The following is a 19,899-nucleotide window of genomic DNA, read 5'->3' as shown; positions in this document are numbered from 1 at the left end:
TCATCTTTCTCCTTCTCCTTCTCCTCTTCCTCCTCCCCAGCGCCTCCTTCTCCCCTTCCTTCTCTACCTCCAACAACTCCTTTCACTCCCTCTCCTCTTCAACACCTTTCCCTCCTCCTCTCCCCTCCTGCTTCCCCTCCAACATTTTCTTTTCCTCCTTCTCCTTCTCCCCCCTCCAGCACCTCCTTCTCTCCCGCCCTCCAACACCTCCCTTTCCTCCTTCTCTTCTTCCTTCTCCCTTCCAACACTTCCTTCTCCCCACCTCCAACGCCTCTCTTCCCTCCTTCTCCTCCCCCTCCAACACCTCCTCTTCCACTTCCTCTCCAACACTTTTTCCTCCCTCTCTACATCCTCGTCCCCCCCCTCCTCAAACACCTTTCCCTTCCTCTCCACCTCCTTCCCCACTTCTTCTCCCCCTCCCCCCCCCTCCAACACCTCTTTTCCCCACCTCTCCTCTTCCTCCTCCAACCAAGTCCCTCAGCTGTTTATTGTTGACGATTAGTTCCCAAAAGGATTGAATAATTCCGTCCCCAAACGCCTTCTCTCTCCTCTAAGTGACTTACCAGCGCGTACACCCTTCTGCTGTCTCTGCTGTCTCTGCTGTCTGCCTCTGCTTCTGCTTCTGCACCGTCGCTGCTGGATTTACAGACGGAGGCTTTCTCCATTTTTCGGGTTTCTGTGTGAATTGAGTATTTCGAAAAGAGAATGGGAGAGAAGAGGGAAGGGAGAAGGTAGTTCCGGGTGATGGAGAGAGAGAGGGGAGAGGGGGATGGGAGATGGGGGAAGAGAGAGAGAGAGAGAAAGAGAGAGACAGAGAGAGAGAGAGAGAGAGAGAGAGAGAGAGAGAGAGAGAGAGAGAGAGAGAGAGATAGAGAAGGAGAAAGAGAGAAAGAGAGATGAGGAAAGAGAGAAAGAGAGGGGGGAGAGGAGAGAGACAGAGAGAGAGACAGAGAGAGAGAGAGAGAGAGAGAGAGAGAGAGAGAGAGAGAGAGAGAGAGAGAGAGAGAGAGAGAGAGAGAGAGAGAGATGGGGAAAGAGAGAACGAGAGGGAGAGAGAGAGAGAGAGAGAGAGAGAGGGAGAGAGATAAAGAGAGAGAGAGAGAGAGAGAGAGAGAGAGAGAGAGAGAGAGAGAGAGAGAGAGAGAGAGAGAGAGAGAGAGAGAGAGAGAAGAGAGAGAGAGAGAGAGTGAGAGAAAGAATAAGGAAAAAAAAAAGCGAAAACAATAAAAAAACAGAAAGATTACTTATGAAAAAATAACAAGCTTACAATCTCTCTCCCATCCCCACCCCTCAAAAAAAAAAAAAGAAAAAACAAAAAAAAAGGAATTAAAACCGAACTCAATGCTCTTAAAAAAAAAAAAAAAAAAAAAGAAAAAATAGATCTCTCAACCATTTAAAATCTCTTATTTCGGAATTTAATACCTCTCGTAAGAACTCCGATTTTTATGAGCCTTTTGTCGTCTGTGATTGAGTGTAAATGGAATCCTGAAGCTCCGTCTGTCGACCCAAGGCATTCTTGGATCCGCTCATCCTTTTCATTCGTATTGATGTTATTACTGGTATTTCATTATTATGGTGATTTGATTTATTATTATCATCATTGGTATTGGTATCATTATTTTTTTCCTCTACTATTATTATTATTGTTATTATTATTATTTTTGTTATTATTATTGTTATTACCATTATCAGTATTATTAATATTATTGTTGTTGTTGTTATTATTGTTATTATTATTATTATAATTATTATTATTATCACTATTATTATTATTTTTATCATTATTATTATTATTGTTATTATTGTTATTATTATTATCATTATTATTGTTATCAATATTATTATTATTATCATTATTATTGTTATCAATATTATTATTATTATAATTATTATTATTATTGTTATTGGTATTGAATTGGTATTCATTTCTGAAGCTCTATCGTATTAGGCAGTATAATTTAGATGTATCCCCCCCCTACATATTTTCTCTTCACACGAGAAAATGAATAAAAACAAAAATATAGGAAAAGAAAAGGATAAAAGATTCCAAAGAAATTGGCAGATAAAAAAACAAAAACAAGAACAAGCCATGAACATCAAAATCTTCAACAGAGAGATAAAACCCTTAAAAAAAAAAAAAAAAAAAAAAAAATGAAAAAGAAAAAAAGAAAAAAGAAAGAAAAAGAAAGAAAAAGAAAAATAAAAAAAAGAAAGAAAAAGAAAAAGAAAAGAACAAAAAAGGTTTATAAGGAACCTCCAAGTCACGTATTCATCTCGGGAAGAACAAACAGACAGCCGAGAGAATTTAGAAGGGAGGGAGAGAGAGAAAAAAGAAGGGGAGAGGGAAGATGCCCCCCCCCCCCCAGAGGGGACATTTAAAGGGAGATGGGAAGGAGGGAAGGAGGGGAGGAAGGAGGAGTAAGAGAGAGAAAGAGGGAAGAGAGAAAGAGGGGAGGAGAGAGGAGTGGGGGAAGGGGAAAATGTAGTGGGAAGTAAGGAAGGAGGGAAGAAGGGGAGGAGGAGGAGTTGAACGTGAGAGAGAGAGAGAAAGAGGGAAAGAAGAGAGGACGTGAGAGAGAGAGAAAGATGGAAGAGGGAAAGAGGGAAGGAGAGAGGGGTGGGGGAAAGGTGGAAATATAGAAGGAGGCAAGAATGGGAGGAGGAGGAGTTGGACGTGAGAGAGAGAGAAAGAGGGAAGAGGGAATGAGGGATGAGAGAGGAACAGGGGAAGGGGAAAAATGTAGAAGGAGCAGGGAAGGAGAGAAGAAGAAATGTAAATTGAGTATGACATGATAAGATACAAAAGGAATGAATTAAGAAGAGAGAGAGAGAGAGGAAAAAAAAACGGAGAGGGAAGATGGAGAGAAGAGAGGGATGAGGAAAGGGGGAAATGTGAAGGGAGAAGGGAAGAAAGGAAGGAGGAGGAGTGGGGCGTGAAAATCGGTGAGATAAAGAATGGTAAAGAAGGCATGAATGGGAAGAAATGCGATTAAATAAAGGGGAGGAATGATAAAAGAGAAAATGAAAGAAGGAAAGAACGAGTACGTACTCATATCTATCTATCTATCTATCCATCTACTTGTCTAACCTTATATAAAAATAGGTTATTGAATAAATACATGCATAAGATACATATAGACGTCGATAGACACATATATACACACACACACACACATCCTCAACACACTCACACACACACACACATACACATACTCACTCACACACACACACACACACACACACTCACACACACACTCACACACACACACACACACACACACACACACACATCCTCGACACACACACACACACACACACACACACACACACACACACACACACACACACACACACACACACACACACACACACACAACCCCCCCCCCCCCCCTCTTCGCTTACACCCCCTCCCACACACACACAAAAAAGAGAAAATAAAGAAACGGAAATGGCCAGACTGATAAAAGAGAGATTAAGGAGATAACACAAACAGCTTAAGAGAAGAAGGAGGAAGACCGAGGGAATTTGCGGTCTGAGGGGACGGGGCGTGGCTGAGGGGAAAGAGAGACCATTAGGACCTTTTAGTGTTTATACAAGACACAGTTGCCGTCTCTCAAAAGGAGGCGAAGGGAGGGGAGACGCGTCTTGGGGGGAACCGAGTATGAAATTGAAGGGAGGTCTTAGGACGGGGAGGGAGGACGGGAAGGGAATTCTTTCTTTTTTCTCTCCTCTCTCTCTTCTTCTTCTTTTTTTGTTTTCGTTGTTTCTGGCTGTCTGTCTGTTTGTCTGCCTGTTTCTTTCTCTTTGTATACTATAATATATATATATATATGTATATATATATACACATATATACACACACATACATACACACACACACACACACACACACACACACACACACACACACACACACACACACACACACACACACACACACACACACACACACACACGCACACACACACACACACAGATATATAGCATTAGTGCATGTATGCAGATATGTATATATATATATATATATATATATATATATATATATATATATATATATATATATGCATTAACACACACACACACACACACACACACACACACACACATACGCACACACACACACACACACACACACACACACACATAACATTAGTGCATGTATGCAGATATGTATATATACGTATGTACTAACACACTGTATTAACTACAAACAACACATTGTATTCATCCACTAATTGATAATATATCATCCTTTAGTTGAACCGATTAAAGGAAATAAAACAGAGAAACGGCCCAAAGCGGTGGGCAGTTGGCGAACATGTACACTGGAATATAATAGGGATGATTGGGAAATAGAAGGGGTGGTCACAAGGCGTTTCTGATCCATTACGCTCTCCGTCCGCTGCTTTATGCTCCGCCAACGCTCGTTCGCCTCTGCCTTCGCTGCACACACGCACAGACACACATACATACCCACGCACACATACACATACACATACACACACAAAAATCAAAAGAAAAAGAAAAGAAGAAGAAAAATACACACAAACACTCATGAATCTCATTAATATATATATATATATATATATATATATATATATATAATATATATATATATGTATATATATATATATGTATGTATATTTATATTTATCTATATACACATATATATTTTCATTTCTTCATGAAACCGAATGATCATTGGACTGATCAGCCGTGGCATCCCAGACAAATTACATTTTGGGTTGCAATAAATAAGCTATCAGTTCCATCTAACTAGGGGTGCTATCTGTGCCGTTTATTCAGAAGGACTAAACTTCCGCCAGACATATCCTGCCTCTGCCGAGATCAGTTGCAATGATAAACGCCTTTCAGCAGAGACAACTGCCCTGTTGCCAGCAGCTTCCCCGTAGTTGGTTAGGTTGATATGTATATGTATATATATATATATATATATATATATATATATGTATATATATATATATATATATATATATATATATATATATAGATATATATATAGATATATATATGTGTGTGTGTGTGTGTGTGTGTGTGTGTGTGTGTGTGTGTGTGTGTGTATGTATGTATGGATGTATACATATATACATATATACACCCTTATATACTTATATAGAGAGGGATGGATAGATAGATATACGTATATATAAATTGTATACACGCAGACAAAACTTTACGATAAAGATATTCTTTAAACCCTCCACAAGTAACAGCGCTTGCGACTGCACGCAGAGCACCCGAGCCCTAGGCATGTGACAGAGAATCTCCAGAAGGGAATATTAAGTAATGAATCCTTTAGTGAGTGACAGTATGACAAGGACGAGGCCCGGGCGTAAGCCATGCCATTATTAAACAGTCACTCATCCTCTGACACGTAATATAACTACGAAGATAGACTGGGCTCAGCCAATATCAAGTAATGATTTCAGAACTGTGGATAAAGGATTATTTCTCGTGGTTATTTTTTTTTCTCATTGTGGGAATGGTGAAAAGGAGAAAAAGATTTGCCTGTGTACATTTTTAGTTCTCTTTTAAAAATCCATGTATCTATATGTATTATATATAGATACATGTGTCTGTTATATGTTTGTGTGTATGCAACTGTGGATGCCTAAGTGTACTGATGTATACTTTCTCGTGGACACATACACATACACGCCTTGCTATCCTCTTTTATGTCTTGTATTCATAATACAACAAAACTAGACTCAAGACTACAATATCACTCATTATACTATCATAATGCATTCTTGCAAATGTATTTCTATTATGCAATCTTCCCTATGTCTTTCGTTCCATGTTTACAAAAGAAAAAAAAAAAAAAAAAAAATCCCTGATAACTTAATATCATTTTCTAATAAAGCTGTTGTCAGTGTTGTTCAATAACGCTATCATCTTCATAACTATATTTTGAATTTTCCAAATTTCTGTTTTTTGGATTGCAGAATCATCCCATCGAATTCATTTTCAGTTGCAAGCTATCTTCATATTTCAAGCCAGTAGCAATGACAAAACTCAATTTGCCATATTAAGTCGAAAAGCCAAATTTGGTCTTTATTTTAACTCCCTTCACTTGACACCTTGTCCCTCTCCCCTCTACACCAGCGAGGGGAAAGTTAGACACCACTTTACAACATCACACTCGGTGTAAACTTCTGTTAATTGTGTAGCGTGTGTGTTTGTTTTTTTCAATGTGCCGAAAATAGCGTTCATGTCTTGTAAGTGTGGATAATTAGTTGAAAATATTTTGATAACGTTTTTTGATATGTGCTTTATCTTATTTTTTGTAGTATTAGGGAGAAATGTGTGTCGTTTTATTGTTTAATTAACTTCTGTCTATATCTGAATATTCACACTCATATGTATGTGCGTTCTCTCTATCTTTCTCTCTCTCTTACACATACACATGAATACACTAACACACACACACACACACACACACACACACACACACACACACACACACACACACACACACACACACACACACACACACACAACACACACACACACACAACACACAACAGACACACACACACACACACACACACACAACACACACACACACACACACACACACACACACACACACACAACACACACACACACACACACACATTACCCTCCCTCCCCCCCCCCCCCCCCCTCCCCCCCTTCATGAGTCCCACAATCCTCTTTACTCGTCCTAGATTTTCTCCACACAACTGCAGGCTGTATCGCTACGCCCATTAGCCACTCACGCCCATGGCGATAGATCAGCTGGTCGGTTCCGCCCCTTTCCTCGTTGCTATGTACTTTTCTCTTATCTTCCATCGTTTTTTTTCGTTGTCTTATCTTTTAGTATTTCTCCCTCTACGTAGTATGTTATTTTCTTTTATTTATTTACTTGTTTATTGGATTATGTAATATTATTATTATTATCATTATTATTATTGATGTTATTATTGCTATAACATTATTACTATTACTATAATAATAATAATAATAATAATAATGATAATAATAATGATAATAATAATGATGATAATGATAATGATAATAATAATAATAATGGTTATGATAATAATAATAATAAAAATAAAAATTAAAAATGATAATAATAATAATGATAATGACAATAATAGTAATGATAATAATAATAATAATGATAACAATAATAATAATAATAACAATAATGATAATAATAACAATAATAATAATAATAATAATATTTTTACATGGTGCAATAACAGCTACTCTACAGTAAAAAATATGATAAATGATATACAACAGAGAGACAATGATATCACAGAGGCGGTAAATGATATGACAGACCCCGTAGAGTTCTCTCTGACGCGAAATATATTTAATTTTTCTCTTCCACCTTTATCGAGTATCAGGTGCGTCCACAAAGCAAAATCTAGTTTGAACCAAAATACAGCACGTTTTCCTTTTTTTCTTTTTTTTTTTTCTTTTTTTTTTTTTTTTTTACCCGCGATATCCCTTTGTTTTATATGTATCTGATATTTTTGTTTTTTTTTTATGATGTAAGTTTTCATTTCTCTATTTGTAAGTTTTTACCCATTGTATTTTTTTTTCTTTTTTGGATCACAGCTATGAATCTTTTTTTTTTTTTTTTTTTTTTTTTTTTTTTTTTTTTTTTCATTTTATGGTAGAACGCCGATGTTAAATGTTATTCTAAAAGTATTAATGGTCACAAAAAACGATGAATATTTTTGCGAATGCTTTCAAGACTTGAACGTTCATTAATAATAATAATTATAAATAAACAAAAACATTAAAAAACATCACCATCTAGTTTTGAAGGAACTGTAACAGTCGATCAAAAAAAAAAAAAAAAAAAAAAAAAATGAAACAGCTTAAAACTATTTTTTTTTTTTTTTTTATGATGATTACAAGCTAATAATCACCGACAAAGCTGGATAACAAAGAGATTAATAACCTCTTTACTCTGAAAGGAAAATTACGTTATGAAAGACACAATGAATCACACTTTATGTTCAGACTTATTGCATAAAGATATAAATATACGAGACATAACGCATTTACTTTATATCTTCTCTCTCATTTTTAAGAAAAAGATAAAACAATAAAAAAACATATATATATATAAAAAAGAAAAGAAAAGAAAAGGAAAAGATAAGAAAAGAAAAGAAAAGAAAAAAAATATATATATGTATAACATCAATACTTGCGGTGTGTTGGCGAAAAAAAACAGGAGGATGAGGGAAGGGGCTTGGTAGCCAAGTCACAAGAGGAGGAGGAGGAGGAGGAAAAGGAGGAGGAGGAGGAGGAGGAAGAGGAGGAGGAAAAGGAGGAGGAGGAGGAGGATGGGTGGAGGAGGAGGAAGAAGAGGAGAAGGAGGAGGAGGAGGAGGAGGGGTGGAGGAGGAGGAGGAGGAGGAGGAGGAGGAGAAGGAGGAGGGTGGGTGGAGGAGGAAGAGGAAGAGGAAAAGGAGGAGGAGGAGGAGGATGGGTGGAGGAGGAAGAGGAAGAGGAAAAGGAGGAGGAGGAGGAGGATGGGTGGAGGAGGAGGAAAAAGAGGAGAAGGAGGAGGAGGAGGAGGGGAGGAGGAGGAGGAGGAGGAGGAGGGGAGGAGGAGGAGGAGGGGAGGAGGAGGAAGAGGAAGAGGGGTGGAGGAGAAAAGAGGAGGAAGAGGAGAAGGAGAAGAAAGAGGAGGAGGAGGAGGAGGAGGAGGAGGAGGAGGAGAAAGAGGAGGAGAAGGAGGAGGAGGAGGAGGGGTGGGGGAGGAGGAGGAGGGGTGGAGGAGGAGGGGTGGAGGAGGAGGAGGAGGGGTGGAGGAGGAGGAGGAGGAGGAGGAGGAGGGTGGAGGAGGAGGAGGAGGAGGAGGGGGGAGGAGGAGAAGGGAGAGGGGAAGGAGGAGGAGGAGGAGTAGAATGGGTGGAGGAGGAGGAGGAAGAGGAGAAGGAGGAGGAGGAGGAGGAGGAGGAGGGGAGGAGAAGGAGGAGGAGGAGGAGGAGGAGGAGGAGGAGGAGGAGGGGTGGAGGAGAAAGAGGAGGAAGAGGAGAAGGAGAAGAAAGAGGAGGAGGAGGAGGAGGAGGAGGAGGAGGAGGAGGAGGAGGAGGGGTGGAGGAGGAGGAGGAAGAGGAGAAGGAGAAGGAGAAGGAGGAGAAGGAGGAGGAGAAGGAGGAGGAGGAGGAAGAGGAGGTAGAAGAGGAGGAGGAGGAGGAAAAGAAGAAGGAGAAGAAGAGAAAGAGGAGGAGAAATAATAATAAGAAAAAGAGCAAGATAAGGAAGAGGAAGAATACCCCTACTCTTCCTTTTCTTCCTCCTCCTCCTCTTCCTTTCAAGACGCTGGAGGAGGAGGAGGGAGATGGATAGAGGAGACAAGCAGGCAGGGATTAACATGACATAGTCCATTACTTAGAAACTGTGTAATTAAAGGGACTGGCAATTGCAGATCACTGGAATCAATCACGCCAATTCGGGTTTATGAGCTACTGTATCCACGTGTCATATTGCTGCCGAATGACAACACACTATGACAAAACACGCTTTAATAAAACGGCATATAAACAAAACACACACACACAAAGAATGATTTATTACTTCGAGGAAAGCAGTTTCGAAATCCTTCTGGGTTTTATTTTCACTTCTTTGGATCTAAACATTTCAGGAGGATTTCAAAATTGTTGTCCCTCCTTTCAATAAACCGATGTATTTTTTTTTTTCGAAATTGTATACGAAGTTTTAATTAGATCGATTTTGTTTTACCTCATCTATTATTTTGACTCTTTCATATCCACCACTGATTGCCTGAGCTGTGGACGCATCAAGTAATTTTGAATAATGAATAAAGAATCGTATCTAGTTCGTGGTGTGTTTTTTTCTCACCTTTATTATTATCATTCTTCGTTATCCTTAGTTCGAGCACTGGGGAGAGGCGAGAAGCACAATTTCCTTTTCTTTTGTAGGTTGTTAACTATTATTTTTACTACTACCACTACCATTACTACTACTATTACCATTTCCACTACCATTACCGTTACCACTACCACTATCACAACCATTACTACAACCATTACCGTTACCACTACCATTACTACTACTATTACCATTTCCACTACCATTACTACTACCATTACCATTTCCACTACCATTACTACTACCATTACCGTTACCACTACCATTACTACTACTATTACCATTTCCACTACCATTACTACTACCATTACCATTTCCACTACCACTATCACTACCATTACAACTACCATTACCGTTACCACTACCATTACTACTACTATTACCATTTCCACTACCATTACTACTACCATTACCATTTCCACTACCACTATCACTACCATTACAACTACCATTACCGTTACCACTACCACTACCACTACCATTATTTAGTGTGTGTAGGGTTAGGGGGCTGAGGAGTACGTCGTGTGCGTAATTGTCAAAAATAAACATACATTTTCCTACATGACGAACACACACATACACAATAAATAAATAAATAAATGGTAATAATCATGAGTTTATTTCTCGAAGCTTTTTATTCCTCCAGATGATTCATGATGTCATTAGGAACATGAAATGCCTTCACTATTGTACCTTTATGACAACCACACATGCAACCACAACATGCAAAAAAATCCGAAACCAACGACAAACGAAGCCTCGAAACGAAACATCGAACAATAAAAATAATAAAAATAATAATAATAATAATAATAATAATAAAGATAAAAACATCTCGACACCTTAACAAAGCCTCGAATGGAAGCATCGAAGAGACATATAAACAAACACAGAAAAACAACAACATTAAATCGAAACAAACCTCGAAATGAAACCAGGAACGAAACCGAATTTCGAAATGAAAATGAAGCTCCGAACAAAGCACACGAACACGAACACCTCAAATCCACAAGACAATACATTCGCCACAATTTTCCTAAAAGGAAGTTCGATCTTTTTTCTTAAAAATTCTTTCTCTGGACGGTGTACATATATCTTCGGGGGTATTTTCTCCTGATAAACTGACCTCGGAAATGATAAATGAAGTCATAAAAGATAGAATTCACAGGCTCGTTCTCCAGCTTTCGCCAGTTCTCCCTCACTTTTTCCCCTTGGCGTCTTGGAGGGCTTGGGGAAGAAATATCAAGTCAATCTGGCCCGAGTGGTCGCCTAAGTGTTAATCTCCCTGCTGGGAAAGTGAAGGTCGAATGCGATTTAGAAAATATGCGTGATATTTATGAATGGTGAATGGGCAGGGTCATGCGATAAGTGAAATATACGTCGCTGGTCTAATGGGAAAGAGAATAATTGATAATGGGAAGATTAATGAAATGATTCAAAAGTAATCGTTATCTCCATCTCGCCATGTGTCTGTCTGTCTAACATGTATCTTTCTACATGGATCTAGACTCTGATAATTGTTCTTTGCAATTAGTTTTCATGGAGAGAAGATTATATTTAGTTTACTGGATTGGTCACGCGATTCAAAAACCCAATTGTCATACAGTCTTCTGAACTACCTTATATGATCATAAAGAGAGTGGGTTTAATTTCATTTTGAAAACATACACTCACTCTAAATCCTGTTGACAAATTTTCTGTAACTTGTGGTGATTTGTGTTCGCGCATGGGCACTTATCTTGACTTATTTTGAATTATGGTAACTTACGGTGCCTGGCCAAACTTCATGTGACTTATTTTCACTAGTGTTGTCTTGTGTTTATTAATACCATTTCCTTTACTATATCATCTTACGTGAACTTCCATTGACCTCGATTGACCCATGCTGACCTTTTACGCCCACAGTGTCACCCACGAGCATCAGCGTCGTGGGCAAGGAGGACGGTGCCAGCGTGGAAGTGAAAGCTGGCACTGCTATCACCTTGGAGTGCCTCGTGACAGATGCCCGACCCGCTGCCAGTGTCATGTGGTACAGGGATGGGCTGATGCTGGATCAAGGTTAGAGAAATGCTTTTACCTAGTTTAAACTAAATTTACCTAATGGTCTTTTTAAATCTTTAGTGTGTCTTATCCTTTGTGGTTGAATATCATTATCTATTTTTATTATTTTATCTGTCTGTTTTTGTTTCCTTGGTGTTTATTCACTTGATATAACAAGGTACAAGGAGGGTGGAAATGGGGATGGGCGCCTGTTGGATTAATTTGTTGCAGTGAGATTCTATTGCTCTCTCTCTCTCTCTCTCTCTCTCTCTCTCTCTCTCTCTCTCTCTCTCTCTCTCTCTCTCTCTCCCTTTCCTCACTCATTGCCCCACCCCCCGTCTCTCTCTCTCTCTCTCTCTCTCTCTCTCTCTCTCTCTCTCTCTCTCTCTCTCTCTCTCTCTCTCTCTCTCTCTCTCTCTCTCTCTCTCTCTCTCCCTTTCCTCACTCATTGCCCCACCCCCCGTCTCTCTCTCTCTTTCTCTCTCTCTCTCTCTCTCTCTCTCTCTCTCTCTCTCTCTCTCTCTCTCTCCCTTTCCTCCCTCATTGCCCCCCCCCTCCCGTCTCTCTCTCTCTTTATCTCTCTCTCTCTCTCTCTCTCTCTCTCTCTCTCTCTCTCTCTCTCTCTCTCTCTCTTTCTCTCTCTCTCTCTCTCTCTCTCTCTCTCTCTCTCTCTCTCTCTCATTATCTCTCTCTCTCTCTCTCCCTTTCTCTCTCTCTCTCTAGCTTGCTTGTAACAATGGTATTGTTCGTCAAATTCAAATATACACATAATTTATGCCATTCACGCATTTTCAGACGAAAAAGAAAAAAAAAAAAAACGAATGAAAACAATGAATGTAATGCTGACACAAGAAGATCGTGTTCTTGTTTTTTTGTAATGTTTTTTTGTTTTGTTTTGTTTTTGTTTTATTGAACTTATTTCTCTCTCACTTTCTCTTATCTCCTCTCACTCATTCTCATTCTCTCTCTCTCTCTCTCTTTATCTTTCTCTCTCTCTCTCTCTCTTTCTCTCCCTGCCTCTATTAAAAAGTTACTATTATCGTCAACCAAACTATCTATCCGCTGTCTCCCATTACCCCTTAACAATAAAAAAAAAAAAAAAAATGGAAACAGATGCTAATTACTTCTGAATATACAAACAGACAGACTTGCATCTCCGACTTCAATGCACATACGTTGACATATTGTAACGACGCAAAAGAATCATGTAATTAAAAAAAAAAAAAAAAAAAAAACGTACTTGTGTGTAATTCATATGTACTCAACAATATCAAATGTGACGTACAAGATTTCATATTATTTGACCATTGATAATTTGGGGGGGAAAAAATCTGCAGGTTAAATGAAGTCGTATATGTATATTATTTTCATGATTGGTTTGTTAATTGGGAGACTAGTTATGACTGAATATAGAAGCCATAATATTCTAAAAAAAAAAAAAAAAAAAAAAAAAATATTAACGGTCTCCAATTCGTTATTCATTACTGGTACCGTATATATATATTTTTTTGGTTCGATTCAGTTTATCAGCTACTATTTTGATGTATATTTTGTCATTTCATGATAACTTGAGAGCATATTCACATTTATCTATCTGTCTGTTTATCTATCTGCTGTATATTGATTCGATAGCTTTGATTATCAAGTACTTTAAAACAACAACAACAACAAAAACAACAACAACAACAAAGACAACAACAGCAACAAAAACAACGATCCATCCCCTCTCTCTTCCCTCTCCCCCCCCCCTCAAAAAAAAAAAAAAAAAAAAAAATGAATGGATAAAACTGATAAGCGAGAGCCTACACAAAGCACTTTCTTGCCCCCTCGGCGTGCGTGGGCATCCGTCTCAAAAGGAGCCTCGCGTCTGGTTCCTCGTCAGTCACCCGAGAACAAAGGAGCCTCGACAACTTCGACGCGGTCAGCCGGGTTCGAGAGCGACGAGAGAAGGGGGAGGAGGGAAATGGGTGGGAAAAGGGGGGGATTGGGATGGAGATGGGGGAAAGTGGGGAGGAGGGAAATGTGGGGAAAGTAGGGGGATTGGGGAGGTTGGGAGGATGGAGATGGGGGAAAGTGGGGAGGAGGGAAATGGGGGGAAAGTAGGGGGATTGGGGAGGTTGGGAGGAGGGAAATTGAGGGGAAGTGGGGAGGAAGGAAAGTTGGGAAGAGGGAAAGGGGGGGGGAAACTGGTGAGGAGGGAAATGGGGGGAAAGTTGAGAGGAGGGAAATGGGGGAATGTAAGGAGGAGGGAAATGGGGGAAAGTGGGGAGGAGGGAAATGGGGGAAAGTGGGGAGGAAATAAATTGGGGAAAGTTGGGAGGATTGGGGAAGTTGGGAGAGGGGAAAGGTGGGGAAAGGGGGGGGGGGAGGGAAGGTTGGGAAGGAAGGTAGGGGAGGTTGGGAGGAGGGTTGATGAAGGGAGTTGGGGGGGAAGGTGGGAGTAGGAATGGAAGGAGGGAGTGAGAGGAAGGGAATAGGGGAAGGGATAGCTGGGAATTGGGGAGAAAGGAGGGAGTGGGGTGGGGGATGAAAGGAGGAAGAAGGGGGAGTGGAAGAACGCAGGAGAAGGAGGGAGTTGGAGGAAGTGGGAAGTGGGAGAGAATAGGAGGAGTTAGGATGGAAAGGAGTAGAGGAGTAGGAGGGAGAGAGGGGATAGTGGGAGGGGATAGGGAGGAGACTGAGACGAGGACGATGCTTCTCAGTCATCGAAGGACAGTTTTTCTTGATGATGGACTTCGATTGTATTATTATTATTATTATTGTTATCATTATTGTTATTATTATTATTAATATTATCATTATTACTATTATCATAATAATTTTCATCACCATTATTATTATTATCATTATTATTATCATTATTATTATCATTATTATTATTATTATTATTAGTATTAGTAGTAGTATCATTATTATTATTATTATATATAAGGAATTTATCTTATTTGTTGCAAATTATTAAAATGACCAACTGAGTTGTGAGTAAATTCATTCAGTTTACGTATTCTTCACAATATATCGTTGCTAGTTTCAATAATTTAAGAAATTCTATACCACAGCTTACACAATTATTAATAGCATTACTAGATTAGCTTTTTCGTCAATAGACATTCCGAATACCAAAGAACCGACTTCCCAAAACACACACCTGGAAATAAATATAATCTTACTTTGATCCTTTTCGCACAAAGTATGGGAGAGATTACACCCATACCCTCAACTCAAAGCCAAGTTTATGCACCAGAGGGTAAGGAGCTTTGTCGTAATATATAAAAGCGATAAGAGAGCCTCCGATGAAAACACGTGGTTGGAACTGAATGGCTTGTGAGGTAAAGGTACTTAAAGAGAGGGTAACGAGATGCAAACAATCTATCGTTCAACAAGTGCTGATCGAGAGCTGAAATCTCGGTGATATCATTATATTACAATACCTTAATAAACAAACATCAAAGCTAAGAATGAAGTAAGATTAAATGTACTTACTGTGATGTACAAATAAATAATCTATCCTATTATGATACACAAATGAATAAGAATCTATCCTATTATGATACACAAATGAATAATAATATATCCAATTATGATACACAAATAAATAATCTATCCTATTATGATACACAAATTAATAAGAATCTATCCTATTATGATACACAAATGAATAAGAATCTATCTTAACCAAGTATTTACATCCACAGTGAGTGTACATTAGGAAGAGAATATTTAACGAGTGAACAATGATCATAGAAATGTGTTTGTGTTTGATTATCCAGAAGATAATCAAAGGCTTGTCTTAATTAGCTTTTGGTGTCAACGGATGTATTTTTAGAGATGGGTAATGTTGCAGGCTGAAGTGTCAGGGATACTGTCAAAGTGTAATGAGAGAAAATGTTATGGCTGATGTTATCCCGTCAACGGTATGTACACACACACACACACACACACACACACACACACACACACACACACACACACACACGCACACACACACACACATATATGACATTGAGTTCATTACTATTGGCGATAATGATACCTCGACTAATGGTGGCAATACTGATACTGATGAGGTCAATCAAATACATTCCGTGTGTTGTGAGGATATTCATTCTCATGCATATATTTTTTAGCACTGTTCGACATTAACACCAAGAATAGGAAGATGAACAGTAACGACCATTATAATGATAACTGCAATTATAAAAATGGCAATACAATTATAATGCAAAGATGGTGACAATAAGAAAAAGACAACAATAGTGATGAAAATCAGTGACAACTACAATAATGATAAACAGCAGTGACAACAACAGCGATGGTGAAAAAAGTGGCATCAATGACAGCAATAGCAACAAAAAACATCGACAACAACAGCAATAATGATGAAAAACAGATGACAACATGAAAAACAATATTACCAACAGTCACGTTTGTAACCAAGTGAGACTCCCAGCTCTTTCGAAGGAATTTACAGGCCATAGAAACTCTCAGAAAACAAGTATCCTTTTTGACTGAACGACCAGTGAAGGAAACATTAAAACGGAGACGACCTTTTCACACTCAACTAACCTCCTGCAGTTTTTCCTGCCTGAGCGGGGGGGGGGGGGGTAAAAGGGAGAACAAAGGGTGAGGAAGGGTAAGTTGGTAATTAATATACTGATAATGGTAATGGTACTGTTGATGATAATGGTAATAAAATCGATAATGATGATTGTGATAATGGCAATAATGATTTTGATGGTGAAGATGATGATAATAATGATATTAATTATGGTAATGATGATTGTTATGATGATATTGATGATGATAATGATGGTGATAATGACGACGATAATGACATCAGTTGTAATGATAATAATGGGTTCGTATCATAATGTTGCTTTTGCAGAAGAAAAGTGTCACATTGCAACACTGGTATTTAAGTGTCTATTGCGGCATGGTACAGTCGACAAATAATTAATTCCACTATAGCTCTCGGATTCAGAGAGGGAAAGAGTTTGGAAGATATAGAGTGGGAATAGAGAGAGAGAGGGTAAAGAGAGAGATGGAAAGAAGAAAGACAGAGAATGGGAAGAGGGAGAGAGAGTGAGAGGGTAAAGAGAGGAGCAATGAGAGAGTGTTAGGAAAAGGGAAAGAGAGACAGAAAGTGGGAAAAAAGGAGAGGGAAGATGAAGCAAGAATATAGAAAATTGGAGAAGGAAAAGGAGAAAAGCGAAGAAAGGGGGAGGAGAGGAAGAAGGGGATAATGGGAAAAGTGAAAGAAAAAATCAAAGAGAAAGGAGAGGGGAAGAAGGAAAGAGAGCATTAGTTGTCTCTCGTTTTTTATACATACACACATCTTTCATTTTTTTTTTCTCTTTTTATTTACTTTTTCTGACGCAAATATTGCAATACCTAGGAGACGTTAATAAGATTTAACAGAATTATTTCATCAAGCCAACAAAATATTCGTGAGCTAAATTACCTCTGTGTGTGTGTGTGTGTGTTTGTATGTGTGTCTGTGTTTGTGTGTGTGTTTGTGTGTGTGTGTGTATGTGTGTGTGTGTGTGTGTGTGTGTGTGTGTGTGTGTGTGTGTGTGTGTGTGTGTGTGTGTGTGTGTGTGTGTGTGTGTGAGTGTGTGTCCGTGTGTATAGATATAGGTAGACAGATATACAATTTATACATGAAATATATATAGCGTCCATGAAACATACAGCACATAGCGTACATATACTCGTACACACACAGTATTCATGCACATAAACATCAATACATAGTAAGGATCCGGTGTATGACATTGCAAGCTCTTATTCGCAGTTTCATCTTCATAAAGAATTCGTTTACGAGGCACTAGCAAGCGTAGAACTATGCTTATTAGGTTTATCATTCTTCATGACTAATGGCGAAAATAACCTTTGTATTAGGCAAGGTATAAAAGTAAATTATCCTGAGATGACTTACTTTATAGTTAAAACTCTAAGGAGAGAGAGAGAAAAACAAAACATTTATTAAGGCTTTACATTCAAGGAAGAGTTTAAAAGCATAAAAGTAAACACCAATGGTATAGTCTCATTACTTTACAGATTGTCGTGAAAATGAGTGGGAAGATGAAATTCGTATTTGTTTTAAAAAAGGACAAAAAAAAAGATATTTATAGATATCACAGTTTGTGCCACTGGATCAGAGGCCTTGCTTTCCTGACCCTTAGTTGGATCACGGTTGACGGTAGGAAGGGCATCTGACCAGCCAATGGGGCAGTGTTAGGGATTGACCACGACCTTTGTTAGGAAGGCACTGTTAAGGAGAGAGCACGACTTTCGTTAGGAAGGTAATCTAACCAGACAAAGGGGTACTGCTAAAACCAGGCCACGGTTGATATAAGGGCATCCAGCAAAGGAAGTGGGCACTGCTAAACCCAGATGATGTTAATGTTAATGTTGATGCTAATTTGATCAACACTAATACACTGCCTACGATACTGCAACGGTAACTTTTTATTTTTTTTAGGTTTTTATTTTTTTTAGGTTTTATAATGTCATTTGCGGCATAAATAATATATGTAAACCGATCTTGAACGACACTTGTTACAAGAGTCAAAGGTTGTGACAAAATATTTCCTCTTTCTCTCACTCTTTCTCTCTCTCTCTCTCTCTCTCTCTCTCTCTCTCTCTCTCTCTCTCTCTCTCTCTCTCTCTCTCTCTCTCTCTCTCTCTCTCTCTGTCTCCCATAAAATTAGAACAAATAATCAGTATTACAGTGCAGCATCACCCAGTTATGCAAGCATACACACGATCATTTAACCAGTACTTCATTACATATATACCATCCCACCGATAATACGAAACTCTGCTATCCTGCTATATCGCCTCCTTGCTATTCCCCTGCTGTTATATAATACTCCAATAAAAAGGCGTAAATGTAAAAAAGGCGTAGATTCTTTGCAATACCATGATTTTTACTTCGGCGACAACACTCCCTGTGCCTCCTTCAGTCCCCTCCATCCCCCCCCCCCTTCCCCCCATCCCATCCCCCCTTTTACACTCGTTCTGAACACGTGCATGTAATATTCATATCTTTTACAAACCGGCATTTTATTCCTGTGTGATAACGGTGAAAGGATATTGAACTCACAGATCATAAGAATGTTCATGCCAGAGTTACTTTAAACATTCCCTGCTGCGTGAGATTTGCTTCGCGTGCTTCTCTTGCTGGGGTCTGCGAAGTAATTGAGGCAAGTCTGGATCGTGTGGGGGCGTTGCTGCATTTCCCACGTGCGTGCGTTCGTTCGTGCGTGTGTTCTGGAGGAGGGGTCTCTCTCTCTCTCTTTCTCTCTCTCTCTCTTTTTCTCTCTCTCTCCTTCCCTCCCCCTCCCCTCTCTCTCTCTTTCTCTATCTCTCTTTCTCTTTGCGCGGTGATGTGGTGATTTTGTGTATGTGTGCAGGTGTGTTTATGTTTGTTTGTGTATACAACACACACACACACACACACACACACACACACACACACACACACACACACACACACACACACACACACACACACATGCATCTACATATACACGTGTACATATTATACACAATTTAAGTAACCTTTGTATGCATGTAAATCTATATTCATGTGCATAAGCATAGGTGCGTGCATGTGCATGGTCAGTCAAGCACACCGAGCCACAGACTTCCATTCTCAAAGTTTCTCAAGCTTAAACGAAATGAGTGTGCGAGAATGAGTTGGCTGGACGCGAGTTATAAGATTACACGCTTTCCTGGGAAGTTTCAAGCTCAAGGTTTGTTCTAAGGTTTATTATTATTGTTATTGTTGTTCTTCTTCTTGTTCTTGTTTCATTATTATCGGTTTTGTTGTTATTGTTTTTCTTCTTTCTCTCCCCCTCCTTCTTCCTCTTTTTCTTGTTACTGTTATTGTTATTATTATTATTATTATTATTATTATTATTATTTGTATTGCTGTTGTTGTTATTAT

General features: G+C 39.0%; 1 protein-coding gene across 1 annotated transcript in view; it reads left to right on the top strand.

Moving 5' to 3' along the window:
- Positions 1 to 11,631: 11,631 nt before the first annotated feature.
- LOC125040457 (synaptogenesis protein syg-2-like) overlaps positions 11,632 to 19,899 on the top strand; it is a 45,102-nt gene continuing 36,834 nt past the window's right edge. Inside the window, exons 1-2 of the mRNA XM_047635010.1 lie at positions 11,632 to 11,635; positions 11,811 to 11,963. Coding sequence (XP_047490966.1) covers positions 11,632 to 11,635; positions 11,811 to 11,963 — 157 coding nt within the window. The remainder of the gene's footprint in view (positions 11,636 to 11,810; positions 11,964 to 19,899) is intronic.

Source organism: Penaeus chinensis, chromosome 29 (assembly GCF_019202785.1).
Source record: "Penaeus chinensis breed Huanghai No. 1 chromosome 29, ASM1920278v2, whole genome shotgun sequence".
In the NCBI taxonomy this organism is placed as follows: domain Eukaryota; kingdom Metazoa; phylum Arthropoda; class Malacostraca; order Decapoda; family Penaeidae; genus Penaeus; species Penaeus chinensis.
The sequence above is the reverse complement of the archived record's forward strand: the minus strand, read 5'-3'. Positions and strand labels throughout refer to the sequence as shown.